At 41.5% G+C, this 27858-nt stretch overlaps 1 protein-coding gene across 7 annotated transcripts; it reads left to right on the forward strand.

Moving 5' to 3' along the window:
- Positions 1 to 25773, forward strand: EEF1AKMT1 (EEF1A lysine methyltransferase 1). 7 transcript variants are annotated; one of them, XR_010601032.1, is made up of 7 exons: positions 12 to 171; positions 7276 to 7434; positions 8648 to 8730; positions 12727 to 13007; positions 14998 to 15244; positions 15348 to 15470; positions 20327 to 25773. XR_010601032.1 is itself a non-coding variant. In XM_005304384.4 (5 exons), the coding sequence occupies exons 2-5, from the start codon at positions 7279 to 7281 to the stop codon at positions 15150 to 15152; spliced, it is 675 nt and encodes a 224-aa protein (XP_005304441.2). In that variant the 5' UTR covers positions 1 to 171; positions 7276 to 7278; the 3' UTR covers positions 15153 to 25773. The 7 variants fall into 7 exon arrangements, 2 of the variants coding, with proteins under 2 accessions (XP_005304441.2, XP_005304442.2); XR_010601029.1 differs by having other exon boundaries at positions 14998 to 15470; XR_010601030.1 differs by having other exon boundaries at positions 15348 to 25773.
- The last annotated feature ends 2085 nt before the right edge of the window (positions 25774 to 27858 follow it).

Raw genomic sequence — 27858 nt, forward strand, 5'->3', positions numbered from 1 at the left:
CGGGAGCGATGGGTCGCTAGACTCACCAGAACCGGGCGCAGCCGGCATCGCGTGCGCGCCCCCGCTGGCAGGGTCGTGCACGTACAGCGGGAGTGCGCCTGGTCGCTCGCGTAGGTCTCAGTCTCTAGTGTCGGGGTGTCGGGCCCGCGCCCGGAGCGAGCAGTGTCCGCGGTGAGTGAAGTGATGAGGCCGCTTCGCCTTCGGGCTGGGGGTGGATGGGATGAAGGCTCCAGGAACAGGAGTGTGGGGTGTGGTTGGGCGGGCGGAGCATTGGGGTCGGGTTCGGAGGGGTAGTTTTTGGGGGGAGCATTGGCGGCGGGTTGGGAGGAGGGGTGGTTTTGGGGGGAGCATTGGGATCAGGTTGGGGGGGAGCATTGGGGTTGGGTTCGGAGGGGTGGGTTTTGGGGGTAGCATTGGGGTCGGGTTGGGAAGGAGTGGGTTTTGGGGGGAGCTTTGGGGTCAGGTTGGGGGGGAGCATTGGGGTTGGGTTCGGAGGGGTGGGTTTTGGGGGGAGGCTGGGGGGAGGGGGAGCATTGGGGTTGGGTTGGGGGGAGGGGTGGTTTTGGTGGAGGTGTTGAGTTGCGGGGGCGGAGCGTTGGACTTCTGTTGTGTTAATTTTGATGGATTATATGGGCCTAAAAAGTTAACGTGACCCAGTCACCGTCCAGCATCAAACTCGATGTTAAAGAAGGTTCAGAGTCGGTATACAGACCTTAGGCTGTTTAATACCAGGGCAATTGGCAAACACATTATAAATCCTCTTTAAGTTTTCAATAAAGGTACAGGAAATGAAGGGGGGGAAACAATTCAGCATTTGAAATGTAAAGTATTTAAATAAGGCTTTCTTTTTAACAACATCCCTTGTTCACTTTTGTGTTAGCTATAGAGAGTCTGTAGAAGGAAAAGCCTCCTTGTTAGTTGAGATGAGCTGGTGATGGTGTTAAAATCCAATCCAATTTTCTAGAAGAAAAACAAGACAAATACAAGAGAGCAGAGGAAAAAAATAGCAAAGAAGGAAAATGCAGTTTTTGTCTCCAGTGTTGAGTCGCTTACTGGAGAAACACAGACCTAGTACGTGGTCTTGTTGGCCACTCCAAGTACTGGCAACTTATACCAGCATCAGGCTATCTACGGCCATGGTTCTCAACCTTTCCAGACTACTGTAGCCCTTTCTTACATACTCTACATGTCACCTCATTTAAAAACTACTTGTTTACAAAATCAGTCATAAGTATCACAGCACACTATTACTGAAAAATTGCTTACTTTCTGATTTTTACCCTATAATTATAAAATAAATGGATCGGAATATAAATATTGTACATACGTTTCAGTGTGATACTTGAGCCTGTTTTTCACTTGTGAGCCTTATCTGAAGCCTGAGCAAGCCCCAGCAGCAGGGCTGAAGCATGTAACTTAGCTTTGCAGGGCCCCCTGTGGCACGGGGCCCTGGGCAGTTGTCCTGCTTGCCACCCCCTAATGCTGACTCTGCACTTATGATCCCCTGAACCCATCCTGTGATCCCCCCTTGGGTCTGCAACCCCCCAGTTTGAGAAACACTGATCTAGATGAGTTGAGTTACCCCCTGGAAGATCTTTATATACCCCCAGGGGTACGTGTAACCCTGGCTGAGAACTACTGATCTGCAATGATGTCATTTTTATCCTGATTCTGATCTGGGCTTCGGAATGATTTGCGCTAGATAGAATTGGTCAAATTCAGAGCCAATAGCAAGAGTATAAATTAATGGTGATATCCTATCTCCTAGAACTGGAAGGGACCTCAAAAGGTCATCCAGTCCAGCCCCCTGCCTTCACTAGCAGGACCAAGTACTGATTTTGCCCCAGATCCCTAAGTGGCCCCCTCAAGGATTGAACTCACAACCCTGGGTTTAGCAGGCCAATGGTCAAACCACTGAGCTATCCCTTCACCCCGCATTATATTAGTAATAATTTTATAGGTGTTTATGCTAGGCAATTTAACAGACTACTAAGAACAAAATTAGTCTTAAAAAGATGTATTTGTGTTGGGTAGCTTGACTGCAGAATTTTCTGCTTGTGTGAAAGCAGTGAGCCAGGCGTCTTTACACTCTAAAGCACAGGGTTTAGCCTTTAGGCCCTGTAAAACTGAATCAATTTTTTTTTTTTTTGATGGGGTGGAGAAGAGGACATAAAAAAGCCAGTTTTTGGAACCCATTTTTTGAACTTATTTCTACATTCAAATTGATAATAAATATGTCCCCTTTCTGCCAAACCAGTCTGAAAACCAAATTAACTACTATATGATATTCTGAAAAGGCCTGTGTGTGTTCGGTCAGGGCTCTGATCTATAGAGACAAACACTTCCATTGAGTCTGTGGAGTGACAGACTAAACATTCCCAATGAGCACTGTTCAGTTGACTATCTCACAGTTGAGGATTAATGAACATTCCATGTTAAATATAACCTCTTAGCAAGTGGTCAGATGGCACGTGCAATCTTAGCAAATCAAGTTTAGAATGCATGTTTTGATCAGAGTGCTGCAAAGAGAGAGAAGCCTGGGCAAAGAATTATGGGAGGTGAACATAGTTGTAACTAGGATATTGAGAATTAAGGGTGGGAAAAGAAAAGGGTAGATCTTTATATTTAAAAACATCTATATTTATGGCTAATTATCATAAAGAATTATACAATTTGTAGGGCTGTCAAGCGATTAAAAAATTAATCGCGTGATTAATTGCACTGTTTAAATAAATGGTATTCTATTATTGTTTAATATTTTGGATGTTTTCTACATTTTCAAATAAATTGATTTCAGTTATAACACAGAATGCAAAGTGTACAGTGCTCACTTTATATGTATTTTTTATTACAAATATTTGCACTGTAAAAACAAAAGAAATAGTATTTTATTATTCACCTAATAGAAGTATTGTAGTGCAATCTCTTTATCATGACAGTTGAATTTACAAATGTAGAATTATGTAAAAAAACCAAACTGCATTCAAAAATAAAACAATATAAAACTTTAGAGCCTACAAGTCCATTCAGTCCTATTTCTTGTTCAGCTAGTCGCTCAGACAAACAAGTTTGTTTACGTTTGCAGGTGATAATGCTGTCCACTTCTTGTTCACAATGTCACCAGAAAGTGAGAAACAGGTGTTCTCGTGGCACTGTTGTAACTGGCGTCGCAAGATATTTATGTGCCAGATGCACTAAAGATTCCCTTCATGCTTCAACCACCATTCCAGAGGACATGCGTCCATGCTGATGACAATGCAAAGCAGTGTGGACCGACACATGTTCATTTTCATCATCTGAGTCAGATGCCACCAGCAGAAGGTTGATTTTCTTTTTTGGTGGTTTGGGTTCTGTAATTTCTGCATCGGAGTGTTGCTTTTTTAAGACTTCTGAAACCATGCTCCACACCTTGTCCCTCTCAGATTTTGGAAGGCACTTCAGATTCTTAAACCTTGGATTGAGTGGTGTAGCTATCTTTAGAAATCTCACATTGGTACTTTCTTTGCATTTTGTGAAATCTGCAGTGACAGCGTTCTTAAAATGAACAACCTGTGCTGTGTCATCATCTAAGACTGCTATAACATTTAATATATGGCAGAATGCAGGTAAAACAGAGCAGGGGACATACAATTCTTCCCCAACCAGTTCAGTCACAAATGTAATTAACACTTTTTTTTTTTGGATGAGTGTCATCAGCATGGAAGCATGTCCTCTGGAACGGTGGCCGAAGCATGAAGGTGCATATGAATGTTTAGCATATCTGGCATGTAAATACCTTGCAATGTGAGCTACAAAAGTGCCATGCAAATGCCTGTTCTCACTTTCTGGTGACATTGTAAATAAGAAGAGGGCAGCACTATCTCCCTTAAATGTAAACAAACTTGTTTGTGTTAGCAATTGGCTGAACAAGAAGTAGGACTGAGTGGACTTGTAGGCGCTGAAGTTTTGCATTGTTTTGTTTTTGAGTGCAGTTATGTAACAAAAAAAAATCTACATTTGTAAGCTACACTTTCATGATAAAGAGATTGCACTACAGTATTTGTATGAGGTGAATTGAAAAATACTAGTTCTTTTATTGTTTTTACAGTGCAAATATTTGTAATAAAAATAATATAAAGTGAACAGTGTACACTTTGTATTCTGTGTTGTAATTGAAATCAATATATTTGAAAATGTAGAAAAGCAATCAAAAATATTTAATAAATTTCAATTGGTATTCTATTGTTTAACAATGCGATTAAAATTGCGGTTAATCGTGATTAATTTTTTTGAGTTAATCACGTGAGTTAACTGCGATTAATTGACAGCCCTAATTTTTAGATTATATAATAATAAAGGATAGTTTCCATTGATGCTTATGCACAACTTCCATGAACAGTCATTTCTGCATGGAGAAGAGGCTATATTCCTCAATTTACAGTCTTGTATTACATTCAGATTACATATACTATTGTGTTCTTTAATATTAAATATTAGTATTTCATTATTTTGTTGAATCCTTCGATCAGAAGTAGGTGAAACACATTTGTTGAAAGAATAAACTTCTTTATCACTTCTTCCTAGTAATTATCAGGTGTCTAATGATTTCTATTTGACCTATTACTCCACCAGGTGGCACTGTTTCCAGTGAGAGAATGATTGTATTTAACTTTCACAAAAAAATAGTATGGTTCTTCCAACAAATTCATAGAGTTTAAGGACAGAAGGGACCACTAAATCATCAAGTGTGACCTTCTGTATATCACAGGCCATAAAACTTCATCCAGTTACTCCTGCACGTGTTTGAGTAATGCATAATTTGTGTTTGGCTAAAGCGTAACTTCCAGAAAGGCAACCAGTTTTGATTTGAAGACATCAAGAAATGGAGAATCCACCACTTCCCTCAGTACCCTGTTCATCACAATTACACAATCTTCCGCTTTCAGCAAGGGCTGTCCTTGTAAACCTACCTGCTTACCATGTTGTGTGAATAATATCTGTAATGTGTTACAGAAGAGACACTGAGCACATCTATGAAGGAAGAGACTTGTCCATTCAGTATAGCATTCGGCAGAGAAAAGAAGAACGTAAACAGATTTGCAAGAGATTACCTACAAACAGAAGTATCAATGGCCAAGGAGTTCCACTTTGAACCTGCCAGTTTATTCAACCATGTTTTAGTACGAAACATCATCATATATGTTTAAAATAATTCTTTGGCACAAAAATAAAAATGCATCTCAGGTTTTAAGATTTTCAGCCAAAGAATCCAATCCAATCCAAAATGGGCATTAAGGTATTGGGGAATTGTATATCTTTTGGAGTAGGCACAACGGTGCTATCTATATAAAGTAAAGAAATAATATTTGAATACACATACTGCTTACAGGTTTCAGAGTAGCAGCTGTGTTAGTCTGTATCTTTTTGCGGATACAGACTAACACGGCTGTCCCTCCTGTTCTTCTTTATACTGCTTACAGAGCACCAAAGTACAGCGGTATGTTTCTCTCAGGTTGTTTTGGTTGGATAGACATTTATTAAGCATATTAATGCTTACTGCTTAATTAACCTGTGTCCCAGACAACTACAACTTGGCCAGTCATGCTTCCAAATATTAAGAAGAGAAAGACAGGTTCTGCAGCACACAGCAGGATCTCTTTCTTTCTCACATCATTACTCTCAGCATTTCCAACAAGGTACCAAGTTTGCTGCATTTTGTCCAAGGGAAGCATGGCAGTGTTATGAATGTTTGTATTACCTAAACACCACCATTTCTAAAAATAATGGTGGGGAAGGTGTAACAAATGCCTTTTAGTTATGCAGAGGGTAAGGACTGGAGTTAAAGGAAGCGGTACAAGATGAGATAACTCGGTTGAAGGATTCAGACGTCATTTATAAAAATGCCAGAACTTCTCAATTGATGTACAGTGTGCCTGTTCATCCAGCTGTGGCCCCCATTCATATATGTAAATATACAAATTTCTAGTCATGCAGTGACATTTGGGAGAGATGTCTTCATGAGCCTCCCGTCTGCTTTGTTTTGGCTTATGGAGGACTCTCCAGCATTTAGGGACATATTTGTATAATGTGATATTCGAGTGAGGTGAGGGCAATATTGATCCTAGGACACAAGTTTATTTCTTGATGACTCCGGAGCATCACTTATCAAACTGACTGCTGTGCAGTTTTGTGCTTAGTTTGTTAACATCGAAGTGGCCAGTAGTACTTCCAAAGAGTTTGTTGACATTTTCATTTTATAGTTAGGGCCTTTTATTTTACTTGCTCTGTTTAATGGGGTTAAATGCTACCATTCTGATTTAGTGGCATTTTACACTCAGATTTCGCTGCTGGAAATGACTACACAAGGTGTAGGGCAACAGAGTCCGGCCCCTAAATTTGTAAAGGGCTTATAATTAATAAATTCAATTTATACATTTTAATACACTTTTTATTGAAAAGGATATTTAAAAATAAATCTACATAATATGATCATTTTACAATATGTTCTTAATAGTAGTTTGTAGCATTATCTCTGTACTGGATGGCTGCTTTCTGCAGTTAGCTTGTTAACACTGAAAGAAATCCCATGTAATGTGGTATGTTAAGTGACTGAATTTTCATTATGAAAATGATAAACACAGATGAGAGTCTGCTTTCCCCACCCCCTTTCACTCCTGGTAATGCAGATCTTTCGTGTCAGTTATTATTCCTGCAGGCAATTGATCATTTTCCGCCTGATTAATAACCATGAGCCTGTTCCAACAAGTTAACAGGAGAACATGCTTTATATTGGTGAGCTGACCATATGAAATGTGTTCTAGTTCTTGCTAATTATTTAGCACTAATTGCATCACACTTTTTAGGTGGAAAGGCAGGATCAGAATTCTACAGGACTTGAAAAGTACACAAAAGGCCTAATTAGTTAGAGGCTGATAGTAAAAAAATGGTGAGTGGTCCTGGAAGAATAACACACCAGTAAGATCAGTCAGCCCTCAGCTGTAAAGAAAGGGAATGGTTCTGGGACTCTGCCCTGGACTGGGCTTGGAGACAGACTATTTCATATCTGCCGATGGGTGGTAGGTATTTGATACATTTAAATATTACCCATCCAATCCAACCTCCATTTTACACTGCAAGAGAGAATGTGCTTTATTTTATTGGCTCCTGGCTTCAGGAAGTTTAGTTTTCTGGTTAGTAGGTGTTTCACTGTTTGCTGTTTTATCTCAAATGAGCTGGTCTTTACTAAATGCTATTGTCATTGAGAAAAGCTGAGTTTAAACACTTCTTAACATCTAGAGAATGGGTGATGATGATGATGACGACGACATCCCTCAGCTTTCATCCCATACGCTGGCTGCCCTGCAGGAGTTCTATATAGATCAGCGACAGAGAGAGGACACAAAGATCTCCCAAGGGTTTAAACAGTATTCCGTTGGCTCAATAGAGGAGGACTGGGTAAGAAACTAAACTTCAGAGACTGCAATTCAATTACTTGTAGTGCCCAGTTACAGAGGAGCAGAAATGTGAGGCTTCTTTTGGGAAGTGAAGAGGAAGGGGGAATGAAAAAGGGCATTTTCAAGAGTGGGGGAATCTAATGATGCTGCTTCCACACTATAAAAGTCAAAGTCTGCTTGACTTGTTATTGAAGCTGGATGTGGTGTTTTTTGTTTGCTTGTTTGTTTGGTTTGTTCTATCTGGCACTAATTGAAATTGACACGGGCGGGGGGGAAGGGAGAAAAGATGCCAAGACAAGTAGCTGCCCTCTCTAGAAATTTTAGTTCCAGACTGGGAGGGTGGAGGAAGTACAGATTTTTCCTCTGGTGCGTGTGTGAAAGAGATGCAATCGCGACATTGTAATAATGTGGAAATAGCACACTCTTCCCTCTCTTCTCCCATCATGCCTCTCTGTTTTTTACCTACCTTACCTGGACAGGTGACTTGTCCCTTCTTACCTGTGACTGATGATTCTGGCCATGAGGTTTTCTGGCTCTCCTTTTCCTGTTCCCCGCCCCCCCCCCCTTTTTTTTTTTTTCTGATTGCTGTCATCCCTGACTTTCTCCTTCCTACCCTCTGCTATCTCATTTTTCCTTTTCTTCACTGCTACCACTTTCTTGACTTTTCCCATCTCTCCACCCTGGCTATCTCTTTGCCTTTCACAATCCTGAGCTGGTATAAACTGTTCCCAACCTCAAAATAAATGAATGACTTCTTAATAACACAATTTTAAACTACTTAAAGACTGGGAGTTAAAATATCTGCATACTGCAGGTAAACAATATATTTGGATTTGGATTCAGCATTGGTAACAGGGCAAAGGTACTAAATAAAGGAATAATCTAAATAGTCTGGTATAGCTTGGTTTTGTTGAAATAGTAATAGATTTTTATAAAACTCTGGCAACATGTAAGTGTGAAGTAGCTACTATTTATCAGCTTGAAATACTAGTTTATAGAGGAAATAACAAAACTGTCAGTAAAGAAATCTCTTTTCCAGCTCAGTTAGTAAGAGTTGTTCAGATGTGCAGGATTGCAATTTATGATACAAAAAAGTTGTTGTGGATTTTGGTTTTCCTAGAATGGGGCTGATCTTGGTTAACAAAAAGTGTCATATACTGCCCAGTCAGAAAGACTGATCCTGTCAGTAATTGTTTGTGCATGATTTTCCCCAGCAGTTGAGCCAGTTTTGGTACGATGATGAAACTGCATTGTGCCTGGCTAATGAAGCTGTTCTGGCAGCTGGAAGAGGTGGCAGGTAGGTTTTCTTAATTATTTTATAAATTAAACATTTTGTGCTTCTTCTTACTTAAAATGTTCTAGGTAGGCTACTTTCAACCATGTTTCTCTAGATAGTACAGAAAAATCAGAATTTTGGTAGTAAGAAGTAGAAATCCAGATTAGACAAACACCTGTCAGGGATGGTCTAGATAATACTTAGTCCTGCCGTGAGTGCAGGGGACTGGACTAGATGATCTCTCAAGGTCCCTTCCAGTTCTATGATTAGCAGTCACTTCATGGTTAGACCACAGGACTGGGAGTTGGAAGGCCTGGATTTTAATCCTGCCTGTGACTGATTCCCTATGTGGCTCTGAGCAACTCATTAACCAGCCTAGTTGATCACACTTACCATATCTACCTCATGGAGTGTTTTGCAGCTTAATATTTGTAAAGTGCTTTATGGTCCTTGAGTAGAGGTGCTGTACAAATGTTTATCTTTCATTTTATTAATAACTAACAACACCACACCAGTCAGCATGTCCGTTATTTTAAACTTCTGCTCTTAGGATAGGTCTACATTACTGCTTGAGTCGATCTAACTTGCGTCACGTAGGGGTGTGAAAAAGATACCCCCATGAGCAACGCAAGTTACAGCGACCTAAGCACTGTCCACACTGGCGCTGTATCAGCAGGAGATGCTCTCCTACCTACATAGCTTCCGCCTCTCGCGGAGGTGAAGTAATTATGGCGACAGGAGAGGTCTCTCTCCTCAGCATAGAGCGTCTTCACCAGACATGCCACAGAGGTGCAGCTGCACTGATGTAGCGTTCCTAGTGTAAACCTGCCCTTAGGCATGTTTGTAGGGAGAGAGACTGGAAGCTTCACTCCGGATTGCTTTCTTCACACAATAAAAACCACAGACTAGAGTCCTTTTTTATGTTTTGTTTTGGGGTTCTGTTTGTTTTTATTTTTTAAATTGTGACTTAGTTTCCCCCTTTCTTATCCCCCTCTGTCCATTAAAATAACATAACAGGAAATCTTGTTTTTTCCCAAAAATTCGTCTTTGAAAAAAATTATTTTGAACTTTATTATTAAAATTTCAATTCTGTTTGCATATTGCTATAAAACAAGCTTTGCTCAGTAAGTAGTGCTTATGTACCCAGTGCAGCAAGGTACTAAAGCATACATTTAAGCATATTCTGAATCAGGGCCTAAAAACCTACCGTATATACTCGTTCATAAGCCGAATATTTTTGGTTTGGTAAAAAAGTGATGCATCAGAGCGGGTGTCGGCTTATAAACGGGTCTACACCAAAATTTGATGATTTTAAACTCTATGGAATAATTGAATTGAATATCTGATACATTGTCATTTTGTTTACTTGGAGTGTCTGCAGGCATGGAGCCCCTCAGCTCCGTGTGGCCGCGGTTCGCTGTTCCCAGCCAATGGGAGCTGCGGGAAGTGGCGCCGCTTTCCGCAGTTCCCATTGTCTGGGAACAGCAAACCGCGGCCTCTGGGAGCTGAGGGGCTCCGTGCCTGTGAACGCTCCAGGTAAACAAAAAGCCAAAGTTTTCCAACCCCTGAAATATAGGGTCGGCTTATGAAAGGGTCATACAGTTTTTGCTATTTTTGCCTACCCATTTTGGGGGGTCAGCTTATAAACGAATGGGCTAATGAAGAGTATATACGGTAATATATTTATAATATATTAAACCTATATTAATTATTGTAATTACATTTGTTTTGAGAATGTGTATGGGCTTGTTATCTGTCTGCTGAGAGCTTTTTTTTTTTTTAAGCTAAGCTAAATACTGGTTCTGAGCTTTTTTGTTACAAATCTGCTTCCAAATCCTAATTTTTTTAAAATTGTTAAACATTGGTGTCTAGCTGTAAGATGTTCATGCAGACTTTCTGCATGTTCCTAATGATGGTTTCTTGTGAACTGAACACAGATCTTACTACTTAGTTAAATTGAATTGCAAAGAAGAAATATCATTGCAATTCCTTTGGTTTTAAGATAGCTTTGCTGATTAACTTGGCAGTCTGATTCAGAAAGAAACGCAGAAAGGTTATTTTTAGAACTGTAGAAACTTTTGCCAGACTACGCAGTCTAAACCTGAAGTTATCACTATTTGAGTGTCAGAACTATTTATTCCATCATTCTGCTCCTTAGAATACTTGGTATACAAAACTGAATACAGATAGTATGAAGACAGTATCCCATACAATGTTTTTTTTCAATGTAACTGATTATCCAGTATCTTGATTGATAGGTTGGTATTTCAAGACCAAAAATATAGCAAGTGTATTTTTTATAGTTATGGTTAAATATATTATTCTTACAGATTATTTGCTTGTTGCTGCTACCAGCTAATGTTCTGTTGTGAACAAATTCAACCAAAGGGCTGTAATTACACTAGCACCTGTATTTTATGACTAATTGAGGATTTAAGAGTTCATTAAATCAAAGTTTCATAAAATGGAACATTTCAAAATTAAAGTAGATATGGCCCATAGAGTGCAGTATGATACACTGCATCATGTTCTTCTTGTTCTTCAAACCACTGCAAAATGATTTCCAGTGCACTGACGGCATTGGACTGTAAAGGGATGTTGACTTGTTCTTCCTAAACATAATTTTCATTGTGATTTTTTTCTCCCCACCCCGCCTCAGTCAGGAAAAGTGGTTTGTTGAACGTAAGATTGGTCTTTATAAAATCAAGGTTCTACTGTAATTTTAAAGGACATGTCCAGGCAGGTAGGCCTTGAAGAAACCAGAGCTATCAGGTTTGTTTTGTTCACGGATATACACATTCATGTTGCTCTGCCTCTCTTTGTTCTTGTGTGTTGGCAGAGTATTGCAGTTAGAGCGAGGTGGGAAATGGTTTTCCCGTCCTGTGAACATTTTTGAGATTTAAAATTTTTTCTCATTCTGTATCAAGATGAAACCAAGACCTTTTGAGGTCTTTTGAAAAAAACATACAGACACTCCCCACTCCCTTGCCCCTGGAATAACCTGGTGGTCAGGGCACTCGCCTTGGATGTGAGAGTTCCTGGTTTAAGTCCCTGTTTAGCCTGATTCAGACCAGGGACTTGAGCTGGGTCTCCCACATCTCAGGTGAGTGCTCTAACTACCACACTGTTCTAGAGTGAAGTTAGTTTGCTGAATCACCATTTTCTGACCCAAAACAATTTAATTGAAAAAATCCTGACCAGCTCTAATTGCAATCTCAGGAGCCTTGTTAATTACAATACCCTGTTTGCTGGAAAGAGCAAAGGGAATAAACAAAGCAAAGGGATGAGGCAACATACATTCTTATATTTGGATTGCATGTACATGAAATTGGCACTCTCTATAGAAGGATCACTCAGATGAGAAACTGGGAATAAATCTGTAATGCAATCTAGATTTAATTTTAGAAGGTTCTTCCTGTGCAAATAGATTGGTGTAGCATTTTATTTGTCCTTGTTGAGTTTAAACGCAACCATGATGAAATCCACATAGTTTAATAGACTTTTCTGAGGTTAGTCAGCTTGGTGCTACAAGCAGCCATACCATTGATTATCTATGCTGCTAGTACTCTATTATCATTAGCATGATTAGCATGATGTTAACCTTCATAACTGTCTGCATGTAAATCCTGTCATTTTTAATACAAAGAGGCAGGCCTTGATCCCTGCTGGGGGACAGCAGATTCTGCTCAAATGAATGCATCATTATGGCTTTTATACTGAGAGGCTTGTTGTGGTTGATTGGTTTGTTCAATGCAAAATTATAGTGAATGTATTAAAAGCAGAAATCCAAGTAAAAGCAAAAGGTTATAACTTAAAAGTGAGGTCCAATTCAAAACCCAGGATCCAAGTACCTCAGAACTTTTGGGGCTTCAAAGAGAGGTCAAAATCCAGATCTAATTTTGCAAATAGACCTGACTTTGGGGTGTTAGAAATCTAAATCTTATGGTCTGCGCCCAATTCTAATATAATCTTTGTCTGTTAAAAAGAAGGTTCTGAATTATTTCTTTTTCTTTTCAGGATAGCCTGTGTTAGTGCTCCAAGTGTTTACCAGAAACTGAAAGAACAGGATGGCAAAGATTTTTCAGTGTGTATACTGGAATATGACAAAAGATTTTCTGTATATGGAGAGGAATTTATCTTTTATGATTACAACAACCCATTGAATTTACCTGGAAATCTCATACCACACAGTTTTGACATAGTATTAGCGGATCCACCCTATCTGTCTGAAGAGTGTCTCAGAAAAACAGCAGAGACAATCAAATACTTAACAAAAGGAAAGATTCTGCTCTGTACAGGTACAGCATCTGTGTTTTTTGAGAGAGGAAAAAATATACTCGATGTTGTTGCTCTAAATATTTTTATTATCTATTTTGGTGATGTTCCAGTGGAACCCAGGCAGGGGTCCAACAGAACCCTGTCTGCCAGGCAGGTTTATTTCCGGCTTGCCTGCCAAGCTCCTGCCTGCCAGGCCACCCTGCAGTCCGGGACTCCAGAGTCTTCAGGGTCCCTGGCTCTGGGACAGCCCACCAGGCAGACTGGCCTGGAGCAGGGCTCCATTCCCTTTCATGGAGAACTTCAAAAATTCTGGGTTTTGTTCTGAATCAGAACTAACAAGTACTGTTACTATGCTGTAGGTTCTTTAACTATTCACGTATGTTCCCTAACATTTTAACTGCCCCGAGGGCTGAGATTTTAAACAGTGGCAGAATCCTTCTACATTACCTTTAGCAATAAATGGGTCTATCAATACACTTGTGCTCATCGATGAAACGGAATTGCCTTTCTTAGTACAGCTCTAGTTGTATCCTAATTAGGACAAAATGCATTGTTTTTAGGAAATCCTGACCACTGAGCTGTACAGTTTTATAGCCTGTGTATGCCTAATGCCCCTAGTACACATAGGGAATGTGTATTCAATGCCTGGGAATCCCTATATATTTCTGGAGCTGAACACCATTGAGAGTCTGTTCTGTTTATAGAGAGCGATTTGTCTAGTGCTTAGAGCAGCAGTTCTCAAACTGTGGGTCAGGACCACAAAGTGGTGACTCCGTTTTAATGGGGTCGCCAGAGCTGACTTAGATTTGTTGGGGTCCGGGGATGAAGCCCGAGCCCCACCGCTCAGGGCCAAAGCCCAAGGACTTCAGCCCTGCGTGGAGGGGCTCAGGTTACAGGCCCCCTGCGTTGGGCTGATGCCCTTGTGCTTTGGCTTTTCCTCTCCCCTCCCCCCGCCTGGGGCAATGGCCCCTTCACCCAGAGCAGCGGGCTCAGGCTTCGGTCCCCCCTCATGGGGTCATGTAGTAATTGTTGTTGTCAGAAGAGAGTCACAGTGCAGTGCAATGAAGTTTGAGAAACCCTGGCTTAGAGCAAAAAACTGAAACTTGGGACTCTTGAGTTTTCTTCCCACTTGTGTCACTGACTGCTGTGTGAAGTTGAGCACACACTCGAGCTCTGTGCCTCAGGTTAGCTAACTGTTAATACCCCTGTGAAGTAGGTATTGTTTTTTATGAGCTTATTTGTTGTTTGTAAACTGCTTTGAGATCATCTAAGAGAAGAATAGTGTTGTTCTAATCAAATAAGAATTCTCTGACAGGAACACACACTGTAATTAAGGGGGTTATTTAAGTTTAGTTACACTAACATGAATACCACTTTCAAGGGTGATTTTTTTTTAAACAAATAGTTTTAAATTTATTTGAACTCATTGAAAATAAGTGAAAAATGCTGCTGCCTTTAGGAATTTGCAAGTTCCTAAATTCTGCAGCTGCTGGCTGAGGTTTAAGCTGCCACATAGCTCTTCCCTGAGTTTTTTTAAGAAGGTTGTACTTGAAAAGTAAAGGTTGGGAGCCTCTGCTCTAGTGCTCTAGTGTGTTACTTCCCTAGAGCAACTCTGGTTTTGAACTGGGTAGCTTTAAATATGACACTCTGGAGCTACTCACTCATCAAATGGCAGCAGTGTGAAATTTGAGTCTGTGTCTCATTTGGCTCTTGATCTACAGTCGAGCACGTTCAAGGGAGAACAATCAGCCCCAGGGGAAGGGGATAGCCGAGAAGGCACCTAAAACCATTCTCAGACCTTTTCCCTCCTTTCTCTCCTTCCTTTTCCCTCCCTTGGGACTCCAACCCGCTCTGTGGCCCAAGAGTGCTTGATGCCACAGAGCTTTACAGAGGATTGTGGAAGGGAAGTAAAAATAGGGGGATGCTAGAGGGACAATTTAAAGAAAAAAACATAGAATGTGCTGTTACCTTTCTTTGTCATCAAATCCTTTTTTTTTTTTTCTGCTTCAGGTGCAGTCATGGAGGAGCAGGCAGCGAAGCATCTTGGTGTGAAGATGTGCAATTTTACTCCAAAACATACACAAAACTTAGCCAATGAATTTCGATGTTATGTGAATTATGATTCTGGACTAGACTGTGATTCTAGCTGTTCAGAGTGTACATAAAATAAGCGAAACAGTCTATCAATCAAGTCCATTTATTCCTTCTTTCAGTGATGTCTGCAATCCTCATTGCTTTGTTAAAGGTGTTGCTCCAGGTAATGGTTTCTGGGCTAGCTTTAGACATCTAAATATGACCAACTCTGTAATCTGTTAAATCTGCCAACATTTATAACTGATTTCTTTTGTTACCCTACTTAGGGCTTGTCTTCACATACAGCGAGAGCTCCTGAGGCACAGTTGCAGCTGTAGCACTTTAGTGAAGGTGCTTTGATGCCGACAGGGGAGCTTCTCCCATCAACATAGCACTGTCTACAGGGTTAGGTTAGTATAACTACATCACTCAGGGCTGTGGAATTTTTCACACCCCTGAGCAACATAGTTATACCAATATAGGTCTGTAGTGTAGACCTGGCCCTAAGTAGATGAATGGGAACTGGTTGGTTCAGATGACTTGGTAGTGGGAGCTTTTCTATTCTAACTCACCAGTTAGACCTGATCGGTGGCCTTTCCCATATGAGGGCTGTTCCATGGGTGCAATGAACGGGGGCGGGGTCCAGGTGGCCTGGTCCAGCTGCCCCTCCCCCCCAGCCATAGATTAATGCTACTACAAATTCACAGTCCCAGTCTCTCCAATTGGGGAGAGGTTCAAGCCAATTCTGGTATCTTTGTGGGGGAAGGGAGAGATCCTGAGCTGTCCAGGAGGGGGGTTTCCTGGACGTGGCTCCCTGCTTCCCAGAACCCTAGGCCACTATCTCCTCATGCTTCCTCCTCCTCCTCCTCCACTTTTGCTTCCAGGCTCACTCCAGAAGGAGAGATGGCAGCTCAGTGAGGGCATGCACAACAGCGTGACAGGGAACCTTACGCGTGCCCATGCACACAGGGCTGGATGAATGCATTGGCAAACCAGGCACATGCCACATTTGTTGGAGGGGGGGTGGTGTCCCAAAATGTTTTGGTTTTGTGTTTGTTTAACCATGCAGATTCGCACGCAAACTGAAGGAACTTCACTCACTTGAGGAAGTGGTCATGTGCCCTGGCACACACAGTCACATTCGCAGTGTCACTCAAATTTTACTCAACTGCCCCTGTCATAATGAGGGGTGGCCAGGCCATATTTCAGTGGGGTTACGACCCCATGTGCCAGGCCACAGCACCACTCACTCAAGTGAGTGAAATTCTTTCAGTTTAGACACAAATCCTAGAATCCTAGAATATTAGGGTTTGAAGAGACCTCAGGAGGTCATCTAGTCCAACCCCCTGCTCAAAGCAGGACCTATCCCAACTAAATCATCCCAGCCAGGGCTTTGTCAAGCCGGGCCTTAAAAACCTCTAAGGATGGAGCACCAGTGGAGGAGTGGGCAGAGACAGGCCTTGCACACAGCTGAGATTCACTTTCTCCTTGGTTCTGTTGGGAATAGCAGAGGACAGCACTGGGTAAAGAAATGGCTTCCTTCTCAAACAGCAGTAAGTGAACAGGCTGGGATGGGAACTTACTGCAGTAATATGTATGGGATAAAACAGCACAGAAGTGTATTTTTTCCCTTCCCATATATCAGCTGTTTGTTATTCACATTAGAAGGTAGGGACCCAGAAGTGGGTGTTTGCCTAGGGCCAGTGATGGTTAATTCGGCCCTGCCTCTCAGAATACAATGCATGCATAAAGCGGGGTCCCACTGACAAAGAAATTGTGAACATAGCACATGTATAGTGAGCTCTGCTTCTTAGCAGGTAATCTGGGTCGCCTTCTTAGGAAAATTCTGGTTGTGCCTCATAGCTGTTCAATGAGCTTGATGGAACGAGTTTGTGGACGCAGTCCAGTTTCTGATCCACAGGTGTCTGTCTCACAGGAAATCACCATCACAATTTGTACTAATTAGTCTCAGCAGCCACCCCAGCTAGGCACAAAGACTGATTAATTTTTTTTTCACCCCTAGATATGGTCCCTCCAGAACAGGGGTGAGAGCTGTCTGCACTGTACTTGTTGTGTTTGGTCCCCCTGGTTTTCAACCTGGCACCTTTCACAAGCAATAACTATTTGAGTGGAGGGGAAATAGTGATGTCATTGATATATTGTTAAAAGCAGAGAGAGGCCTCTTCAGAAGCAGAACTAGCTAAGGTTTATCAATTACTTTACACCTAACCAGTATTGGGCATAAGTGAAAAGGGATTAATTTGGAATTTGCAGCTGTTACTTTTTAAGGAAATCATTTCATTTTGACATAACACATGCCTGTCAGCTATTGATTCACAGTTTTAAAATTTTAGTTATTTTTCAACTTTTCTGAATAGTTAAAACAAATCCACACTTTCTTTTATTAGCAAGATGTGTAAATTTTCATTATTGCTTCCCACCTTGTAAGCTGCTCTATGATGAACATCTGCTATTCTGGGGAAAAATGAAAAATAAAAAAAAAAGTTTTATTAACTAGTAAACAACTCTCTGCAGAAATGAAGTGCATACATTTGGAATGTTCTGTATTAGATTTTTTTTTAAAGAGCCCATTTTGGGTTCTTAAGTCAGGCATATTACTGTTCCAGGGGAACTGTAAACCTGACATTTTAGTGGGAAAAAAAACTAAAATACTTATTTCCCCATTAGGGGGAGCTTGACCTTCATTAAAAATTCTACACAAATGAGGCAATAGCATTTTTGTTTACTGCGGAACCAACCAATATTCACTTTACTGCTTCATACTGTGTTCATATGTTTTCAGTTTGAGCTAGTGTAATAGCTGGGCATAAGTTATCTATGCACTGCACTAATGCTCACAGTGCACCCTGGGGTGTTAAATCACACACAGCAACTAATCTGGGTAAAGAGATCTGCCAAAACGCTGGCATTATGATTTTTAAAATCAAGGTGAAGACAATTTATAGGGTGAGTCAAGTGTGTAGCTTCAAGAACTTGCTGCTCTATTTCCAAAGTCCCATTTTTTTATATTTTTGCTTCTTATTCCACAAACACGTGCACCTTAGAGATTTTTGAGAGGTAGTTGGAACTTATAAAGTTACTGAGGCATAATGGAACCTATTGATAAACTTATACCATGAAATAGATGTAACGTTTTATATTTGTGGAGTTTGGCTGTATTTTCAAAAGTTAAAACAGATAGTAATTAAAAAGATTTCTCTTTTAGAATACCAGACATTTTTGGTAATCTGGGAAACCTGAAAAGACAATTTTATCTAGCTCTTTGGCTACACTTATGTAGTAGTCTTCACCCCAAAATCCCAAAGCAGTCAATAATTTTATAAGCTATATATGTACATATCTTCCTGCAGACACATTATATATAGGGATTACATTACAAAAACTACAGTAAAAGAAATGCTAAGATTGAATCAAGCACTCAAAAGTTAGAAAATGTCAGAATTAAAGTTGCCTGGGCAAACTTAATTCAGCCCACTTGTACATGGGTATGCATATGATAGTCTTCAATTACATTATCACATATTTCCTTTTTTCACAGGACCCCGGCCTCATTCACACACTTTATATATTTTTGCAATATGTGAGCATTTGGTATATGCCAGATAGAAACTAAAAGGCGCATATTGAAGGAGAGTGCTGCATGATGTTAAGTTTGAGCTGAGCTCCTGTGCTACTCCTCAAAGCAGTTATCTTCCCCCTTTGTGACAGAGGGACAACATTATTGAGCCCAGCTACGTTCTTTGAATAATGTTATTGTAACACTTTTTCCTTTGTAGATACAGTAGTTCTTCCTATATCAAATGATAGCTCTAGGGTATCTAAATTGGATATTTTTACAACAGTGGTACAAGTGTAAACTAATACTGTAGTAAATTGCCACTTTGCACTCTATCAGCATTAATGCTCTTGTAAAAAGATATAGTATGTATATACCAAATCTCAGTCTTTAGCTATTCTTATGTTACAATGGTAATACAGCAAAACACAGAATGTCCACTAAGTTCTTGCAATGTATTGGGGACAACTTCTTGTTTCAGAAGGTGGAGGAAGTAACCAGGAGGACAGCTATTTTGAGTCTGACCAACAGGGAGGAATTGGTTGCATGTCTGAAGATGGAAGGCAATTTGGGTGAAAGTGGTCATGAAAATATAGATTTCATGGTTCTAAGGGAAAGGAAGGCGTGAAAGCAGCAGAATAAGGAGAATGGACTTTAAAAAAGCAAACTTTAACAAACTCAGAGCACTGGCAGGGAAGAAAATCTAAGAAAGGAGTTCAAGAGAGCTGGTAGTTTCTCAAGGTGACTATTAAATGCACAATTGCCAACTATTGTGATTCTCAGGAAAGATAGGAAGAATAGTAAGAGACCAATATGGCTCCATCACAAGCGCTTTACTTATCTCTCCAGGTGTGGGAGCTTCTCTGGAGATGTTATAAACTGAGTGAATTTGCTTAAGCACCCACTGCTCTTCTCCTATTTACCCTTTCCATTAAATTCATACAATTCCACAATACACACACACAATTGCATTTTTAATGCAATGTACCCAAAATGTATTGAATGTATTCAATAAGGTTTAATTTAATTCAGGATATTGTCTGTCACATGGAGTACAAAAAAATAGCATAAGCAGGTAGGGACAAAATCAGAAAGGCTAAGGCACAAAAAAGGGTTAAAAAAAGAACTAGATAAGTTCATGGAGGACAGATCCATCAATGGCTACTAGCCGGGATGGGCAGGGATGGTGTCCCTCACCTCCGTTTGCCAGAAGCTGGGAATGGACGACGGGATGGTTCACTTGATGATTACCTGTTCTGTTCATTCACTTTGGGGCACTTGGCATTGGCCACTGTCGGAAGACAGGATACTGGGCTAGATGGACCTTTGGTCTGACCCAGGATGGCCGTTCTTATGTTTTTACAAAATGAGTTACGCCTAGCAAGGGACATAAAAGGCGACAAGAAGAGGTTCTTTAAATGTATTAGGAATAAGAGAAAGATGAACTTAACTGTAGGCCCTCTATTTAGTGGGGAAGGAGAGCTAATAACTGATGATGTCAAGAAGGCTGAGGTGTTTAAACCTACAGTAAAACCTGTCTTAGCAACCACCTCTGAAGAGAGACCACCTGTCACGAGAGACTATTTACAGAGGCCACAGAACTTTTTCCCTATAATTTAACTGTGAAGAAATGGAAGAGCAGCTACCTGTCATCTGTGACCAGTGACTACATTTTCTTTCTCCCTTCAGAGGTGGGTGTCCAGCCAGCCGCCACCACTCTCCGCCCTGCCTTCAGAGCTGGGCAGCTGGAGAGCAGCGGCTGCTGCCCTTACTTCTGCACTGTTGCTGGCGGCGGCGCTACCATCAGAACTGGGTGCCCAGCCAACAGCTACTGCTCTCCACTCTGCCTTCAGTCTGTGTATGAATCAGAACTGGAAGTTGAACTTGAACAAACAGGAACTTGAAAGGAAGATGTGAACGTGTGGAAACGAAAGGTGTACTGTAAGTTACAATTTAAAGCTAAAAGAAGTCAACATGGAAGCAAAAAAGAAAAAATGCAAATGCAAAGTGTTTCTTACACTAGAGCAACATGTTAAAGCAATATCACAACTAGAAGCTGGTACCAGTTGCCGTTAAATTGCCAGACAGTTTGGAGTTGGAAAAACATAAATCCAAAATCTGTTACGATGGAAGGCAGAAATCCTCGCTGATTATGAGTTAAATGCAAATTCTTCAAAGAAAATTAAATGTGCCAAAACTGGAAATGAAGAAGTCAAATTTGTACGTATAGTTGGGATTTTTTCCCCCAATGTGCATTAGCTACATGTACGATGGCCACTGTCTGCTTCTCCAGCACTGCGTATAAATCTGTCTAGATGTCTTGGGAGACCTGCACCCTTTACACACAGCAGGTAATTCACCACATGGTTCTCCTGGTCATCACAAACCCAACTATATATTTCTAATAACTGAATCCTCCATACTATTACCTGTCTCTTCCTAATAACTGAGTTCCTGCCCCTGGAGGGTATTCTCAGCGCGAGAGGATACCACAATGTCAGCTGGAAGGAGGGTCCCAAGTAAATGATCATTCCCTCTACTCCAGTTTGATGTTCTCCTTCCCAAAGCCTTTCATCTACCTGAATAGCACAAAGGCTGTCAGAGTAGGGGTGGGACAGTTCTACTGTGTCCCAGAAAGTCTTGTCTATGTACTTCTCTGTCTGCCTTAGCTCCTCCGGTTCCGCCCCTTTTTTTTGGTCTCTGAGAGCCATGAACTGTTCGTACCAAATGTGCACACACATGCCACCTGCCCACAAGGCTGGTGATCATACATGCTGCATTCAGTGCAATAAACTGGATAGCCCAGCCCCCTCTTTGCTGCTGGACTTCTGCCTGCATTATTTTTACTTTTGCAACTTTTTGTTTAGTTTCTTTGGCAGGTGTTTATTGGCCTAAGTTTAAAAATATGTTTATTAGGTGTATCTGGCTTTCACGCTCCCTCTCTAAGCTCCCATGTTTGTGCTCCTGTTCGCTATCTCCTCTGGTTACTTAGGAACTGGCTTTTTAAACCCCTGTTCTCTCTGAGTAGTCCCGCCCCCTTGTCAAGGGACCCTAAATGGATCAGGAAACAAAGGATGGTAGACTAGAGCCTCATTAGGAAGCTCTCAGCCTTGCCTAGCAGGCTGCTAGGCTCAGCACACAGCCCCCCAAACAGACAACACTATAAACTTCAATCAAGCAGGCCTATGGCAAGCAGCAAGCACACAACAAACTAAAACTAACAGACCACAAACTCACCCCAGGGTTATAAGGAATAGTCAGGATGGATTTGTCAAGAACAAATCATGCCAGACCAACCTAATTTCATTCTTTGACAGGATAACCTGCCTAGTGGATAGGGAGGAAGCTGTAGACATAATGTATCTTTGTTTTAGCATGGCTTTTGACACAGTCCCACATAAGAACGGCCATACTGGGTCAGACCAATGGTCCATCTAGCCCAGTATCTTGTCTTCTGACCGTAACCAGTGCCAGATACTTTCTAGGGACTGAACAGAACAGGGCAATTTATCAAGTGATCCATCCTTGCTCATCCAGTCCCAGCTTCTAGCCCATGGCATTCTCATGAGCAAACTAGGGAAATGTGGTCTAGATGAAATTATTATAAGGTGAGTGTATAACTGGTTGGAAAACTGTAGTCAAAAAGGAGTTATCAATGGTTTGCTGTGAAACTGGGAGGGCGTATCTAGTGGCATCCTGCAGGGGTTAGTTCTGAGTCCAGTACTAGTCAATATTTTCATTACTGACTTGGATAAGGGAATGGAGAGTATTAATATAAAATTTGCAGATCATGACAAGCTAGTAGAGGTTGCAAGCACCTTGGATGACAGGGTAAGAATTCAAAACAATCTTGACAAATTAGAGAAATCGTCTGAAATCAACCAGATGAAATTCAATAAAAGCAAATGCAAAGTACTTTGCTTAGGAAGGAAAAATCAAATGCACAACTACAAAATATGAATAACTGACTAGGTGGTAGTTCTGCTGAAAAGGATCTGGGGTTTATAGTGGATCATAAATGTAATAGTAACAATGTGATGCATTTTTCTAAAAAGGTTGATATTCTGGGGTATATTAATAGGACAGTTGCATGTAAGACATGGGAGCTAATTTTCCCACTCTGCTTGGCCCTGATGAAACCTCAGCTGGAGTATTGTGTCCAATTCTCAGTGCTACGTTTTGGAAAAATTGGAGAGAGTCCAGAGGAGAGCTACAAAAGTGATAAAAGGTTTAGCAAACCTGACCTATGAGGAAAGGTTAAAAAAACTGGGCATGTTTAGTCTTGAGAAAAGAAGACTGAGGAGGAGACAAAATAAGTCTTCAAATATGTTAAGGTCTGTTATAATGTGGATGGTCATCAATTGTTTTCCATGTCCACTAAGAGTAGGACAAGAAGTAATGGGCTGAATCTGGAGAAAAGGAGATTTAAATTAGATATTAGGAAAAACTTTCTAACTATAAAGATAGATAAGTGCTGGAGTAGTCTTCCAAGGGAGGTTGTAGAATTCATGCCATTGGAGGTTTTTAAGGACAAGTTGGACAAACTTCTGTCAGGGGTGGTCTAGATTTACTTGGTCCTGCTTCAGCGCAGGGGGCTGGACTTGATGACCGCTCAAGGTCCCTTCCTGCCCTACATTTCTATGGTATTAGGCATAATCTTTGGTATAATATCTTTACTACTGGTAAAAGTTCACTGAGAAGAGAAGGAGTTAGAATTTTAGTCACATTATTTTGGTGAGGATGAGCTTAGCAAACCTTTTGAAGCTAGCACTAAAATGGTTAAAAAAATAATACTTTTGTCTTTGTAGGTAGCTTCTGGTTTGGTCCTATGACAGGACCCCAGTCCCCAATGAATGGGGGTAACCTAGACATGATGTAAACATCTTAGTGTCTGGAAATGGTTCCCCCTTAGGAGATGGATACTTGCCCATGAAGTTACTTCCTCAGTCCCCTACCTGTTCCTCACCACTTTCTGAAAGACTGCTCCTACTTCCGGAGTCCTGCCTGGTGAATGCCAGAAGAGCCCACCCTTTCCTCTCCTTCAGAGGGAGAACCTCTGATATGCTACCTCTGTTGGCCCCATCTGCCTGCATGGAGTATTTGTAGATTTGCTGCTGTTTGTTCCTCCCTCAACCCCCGTGCTGCTCTGTTCCAAAAGGGAGGGGTTGGAAATAATCATTTTTAGGGAGGGAAGGTGCACTAGGGGGCTGCCCAAAAGCAGAGTGGAGAGGCATGGTCATTAGCGAGTCACTGCGAGCATGTGTTCCAACACAGCCCTGCCTCTCAAAGACCAGAAACCCTCCTTGCCATAATATCCACCACTAGCCTGAATCCCCTAAAAATTAAAGTACCCAGGTGACATCCAGCTGGGGTTTAGTTATTTTGCAAAGGGTTATGCTCTTACTTCATTATGAAAATAGGAAAACAGAAAATTAAATACATATACGTTTGCACACAGATTTCTATCTCACTATTGCAGCATGGTTTAGATTCACTACCTCAGATCTCCAGACCACCAGACAGACAGACAATGTAGTACCTACTCACACACAGAAATCTTGTCCCCAGCTAGGTGACTAGCTACTCCTGCTTTAAATGGGACAGGTCTCCAGACCAGAAGCAATGGGTTTCCAATTAGAGAAGTTCTTCCTCCTCCTTAATCTGTTTGAGCAAACTGCTCCAATCACAAGATGCATCTAAATTGTTGCTTCACCATTTAGGTCCTTGATTAGTTTTAATCTCCATTTATGTCTGATTCTTAATATAAGGGCATCTTACTGGGCTCTATGTTGTATTCATATTTTAAAAAAACTACACTAGCATCTCCAAAGACCAGCTCAACATGCAATCTATTTTCCGGTGGTGGAACTCAATTTCATCCTGCCTTATTCACCCACCACCAAGAAAACAAAATTATCTCTTGATGTATAATGTACTTATTTATGCTTTAAAATTAGCACTCTGTTGACACATGATTATGAAGATGAGCATAAATTTAGATTTTTGTAGATGGATGCTCAACAGAGTAGGTCAGTTTCTACTGGCATCTGTCTTTTGAGTATGCTAAGCTTTATGAACTATTGCTTTGTCCTTGTGCTCTCAAAAAGTGTCTTTGTGGAGCAGGATTCTTCAGCTTTCACACTGTATCTTCTTAATATTGAAATGGTCTGGCTTTACTGGAGATTATACAGCAGCTTGGGTAACAGCATTCACAACTGGAGCTGGGGGAGCGGAATGGTTTTCTCATCTCTGAAAATGTTCCAGGTTTTGAAAATTTTCCTATTCTGTAGTGGGACAAAACCTAGACCTTTCAAAGTGTTTCACTGAAAAAAAGAGAGTGAGAGATGCCCACCTCAGAATATCCAATAGCCTGGGGATTAGGGCAAGTGGGTATGGGAGACTGTGACCGAATGCACCCCCATATTCACTCCCTAAACTATAATCTTTGTATAAAATATGACTTGTGGGGTATCATTTGAAAACTAATAACTCACTGGTCAATAATGTCATGGTGAAATGTATGTAGCAACAGTATATGTAAAGTTGTGAACATAAACTGAAATTATGACTGAAATGTGTTTACCTGACAAGTCTGGGGAGGAGGTAAATCTCAAAGACAAAGGACAACCGGATGCCTCTAGCCAGGTGCAATCAAAGTTGATTGGCAATCACCTGCCAAGTGGCCATTCTTTGCCAATGAAGGGGGGCAGGAAGAAGCAATCACATAGACCCGTTTCACCATGAGACTCCATATCTCCATCCTCACTGTGGGAAGGAACTTTATCTAGGGGTAACCCTCTGGAAGATTCATTTCAAAGGGTGGTTGGGCTATAACAGTGAGGGGCAAAAACACCCCAGGTTCTTTCTCCTTACCTTGCTCTCTCTTTCAGCAAAGGAGACAAAGGAACCAGCCCTTTGACTTCATGGGGGTGGATCCTGGCTGGAGAATTAGGTCAGCAATGTTGAACACATGATAAGGATTTTACCTTGAACCAAGTCTAGCTTGTTAAGTTTTAGTTACTAGAAAGTGTTTCGTCTTCATATGTTTTGTAACCATTTTGGACTTTAATACCTTGTATTTGTTCTCACTTAAAATCTTTGTAGTTAAATAAACTTGTTTTATTTTTTAATCAAAATGAATCCAGTGCTGTGTTTGAACTGAGTTGTGTGGATAACTCCAATTAAAGTAGCAAACTGTTGGATATTGACCCATTACAGGGGCAATGGTCCTCTAATATCTGAACTCTCCAGGAGAGGGCTGGACAGTGCAGAACACGGGTTTTGGGGAAAATTCGGGCCTGGGAGTGTGTTGGGGTCACCTTGCAAGTAGTAATCAAGGCTGCTGGAAGCCAGTGTGGTTAGTGTGTTGCTGACAGGCTGCTGGGGTCAGAGTTACTGGACCAGGACTGCAACTATATACAGATACTCAAGGCATGACCTGCTTGCTGGTACGCTGTTTGTGAGTGACTCAGGTTGGGAGCTACAGCCGTAAAGCATTGTGAGGCACCCATGGTTGATTGGCAGGTGGTGACGCAACCCTCACTGGTCTGGCTTGCAACCCGGAATATGACAGAGACTGTAGTTCAAGTCCCTGGTCTGCATCAGGCAGAGAGAGAGAGACACGCTCACCTAAGCATATCCAATAGCCTAGTGTTAGAGCAAGTGGAAATGGGAGACTCTGGTTTAACTCCTCGGTCTGGGCTGTCTCCCACACGCCCAAACTACCAGCTATCCTGGGTTGGGTGTCTACTCTTGTCCTCTCTCGGTTTTGACAAGTGTGGAAGCAGGGAACGAAAGAGAGGGTTTAAGTGCAGCCATTTAAGTGTCAGAGACAGAGCAACTGTTCTGTCAAGTCTTAGCCTAGTATCGCGAGACCTGTAGAAGCAGGGCTCATGTCAGAAGCGAGTGGAAAACAGCAGAATAGTCAGTGGGACCTAGCCTTGAGATAACGATGTTTGAGACGAGAAAGTGAGAAAACACTGGAATAGATAGCAAATAGCCTAAATAAAAGCAGATGTTTTTAATTAATGCACGTCACAAAGAGGTATAAATGCTTGTGTGATTTTGCTTGTACTTTGGAGCAACTGAGGCAGAGATGCTCTCTGTCAGCTGTGTTCTTCTCTTGCAATTGCATGTCCTGAATAAAGCTGTCTCTGATTTTGTTCTTCCAACCTGAGAGAGGAGTTCGTTTCTTCCACACCAGCAATTCCATTTTGGACCTGAAAACCTTTCATGATGCAACATTTGTCAAACCTGATACAGGAGTTTTGAGTTCACTGAAAAATTCCCACCCACATCTATTCATGGCGTACTCTTTGTTGCAGTAAAGCAGTGAGCATTTCACACTAGTGTGACCACGAAAGTGTGTGCATCAAGTGCGGTGGGACCAAAGACTGGTCTAGCCCCTAAGCTGCATTAGCAGGCTCTGGGCAGCGGAAGGGTTTCTCCACATCCTCACAGTCACATATGTGGTGACTGAAAATGTGGCATTTGGAGGAAAAATGTATCCATGGTCCTTGGGTGGAGTGTAACAGCCCTGTGTGAGACAGGTCACAACACAGCTCTGTGCACTCCCTTCAGGACACGACTGAAGTGGTGCAGCCAATCACACTGTCTAGGACTGGCCGAGCTGCTTTTACGAAGGCAGCATCTGCATATACAGGAAGAATGGTGCAGCGTGCATCCCACATGTAATGCCATACAGATACAGACCATGTACACGCGCACACGCGCGCGCGCACACACACACACACACACACATCATGCACCACTGCACAGGCAAGATATCTGTATCTGTGGGGTGGCTGTGTGCCATTCCCTCACAAGTAGGTCACCTCCCGCCACAAGCACATACCTCAGAAAACATGGGTCTGAAATGGGTCAGCTCCACGATCCAAAAGCCACTGGTCAACAAATATCTGCTCAGAGCTGTGCTGCCTCGCTGTCTCTTATTTTGTTTGCTGACCCCATATCTGAGCATGAGCTGGGCTCTCCTCTCAGCAGGAGCCATTGTATACACAAGAGGAGGCTAGCTGATGCCACCACATAATACATTATCTATGAATGGCTAAGTTTCCCTCACATGTGTCTTGGCCATTTCTAGCAGCTGACCTGTTGCCTAACACTTCAGACACCCGTGTATGTAGATGTCTACCAGCTTGCTGCCTGGCTGCAGGACTTTTTTTTTTTTTTTTTTTTTTTTTGTATTTCCACATTCATTA

Source organism: Chrysemys picta, chromosome 1 (genome assembly GCF_011386835.1).
Source record: "Chrysemys picta bellii isolate R12L10 chromosome 1, ASM1138683v2, whole genome shotgun sequence".
NCBI classification, from domain to species: domain Eukaryota; kingdom Metazoa; phylum Chordata; order Testudines; family Emydidae; genus Chrysemys; species Chrysemys picta.

What these genes read in the sequence shown, in the direction of transcription:
- EEF1AKMT1 (XM_005304384.4), top strand. Translation starts at nt 7,279, where the DNA reads ATGGGTGATGATGATGATGACGACGACATCCCTCAGCTTTCATCCCAT. An exon ending in GCTCAATAGAGGAGGACTGG is followed by an intron (nt 7,435 to 8,647) that starts GTAAGAAACTAA and finishes GATTTTCCCCAG; the next exon opens with CAGTTGAGCCAGTTTTGGTA. An exon ending in GCAGCTGGAAGAGGTGGCAG is followed by an intron (nt 8,731 to 12,726) that starts GTAGGTTTTCTT and finishes TTTTCTTTTCAG; the next exon opens with GATAGCCTGTGTTAGTGCTC.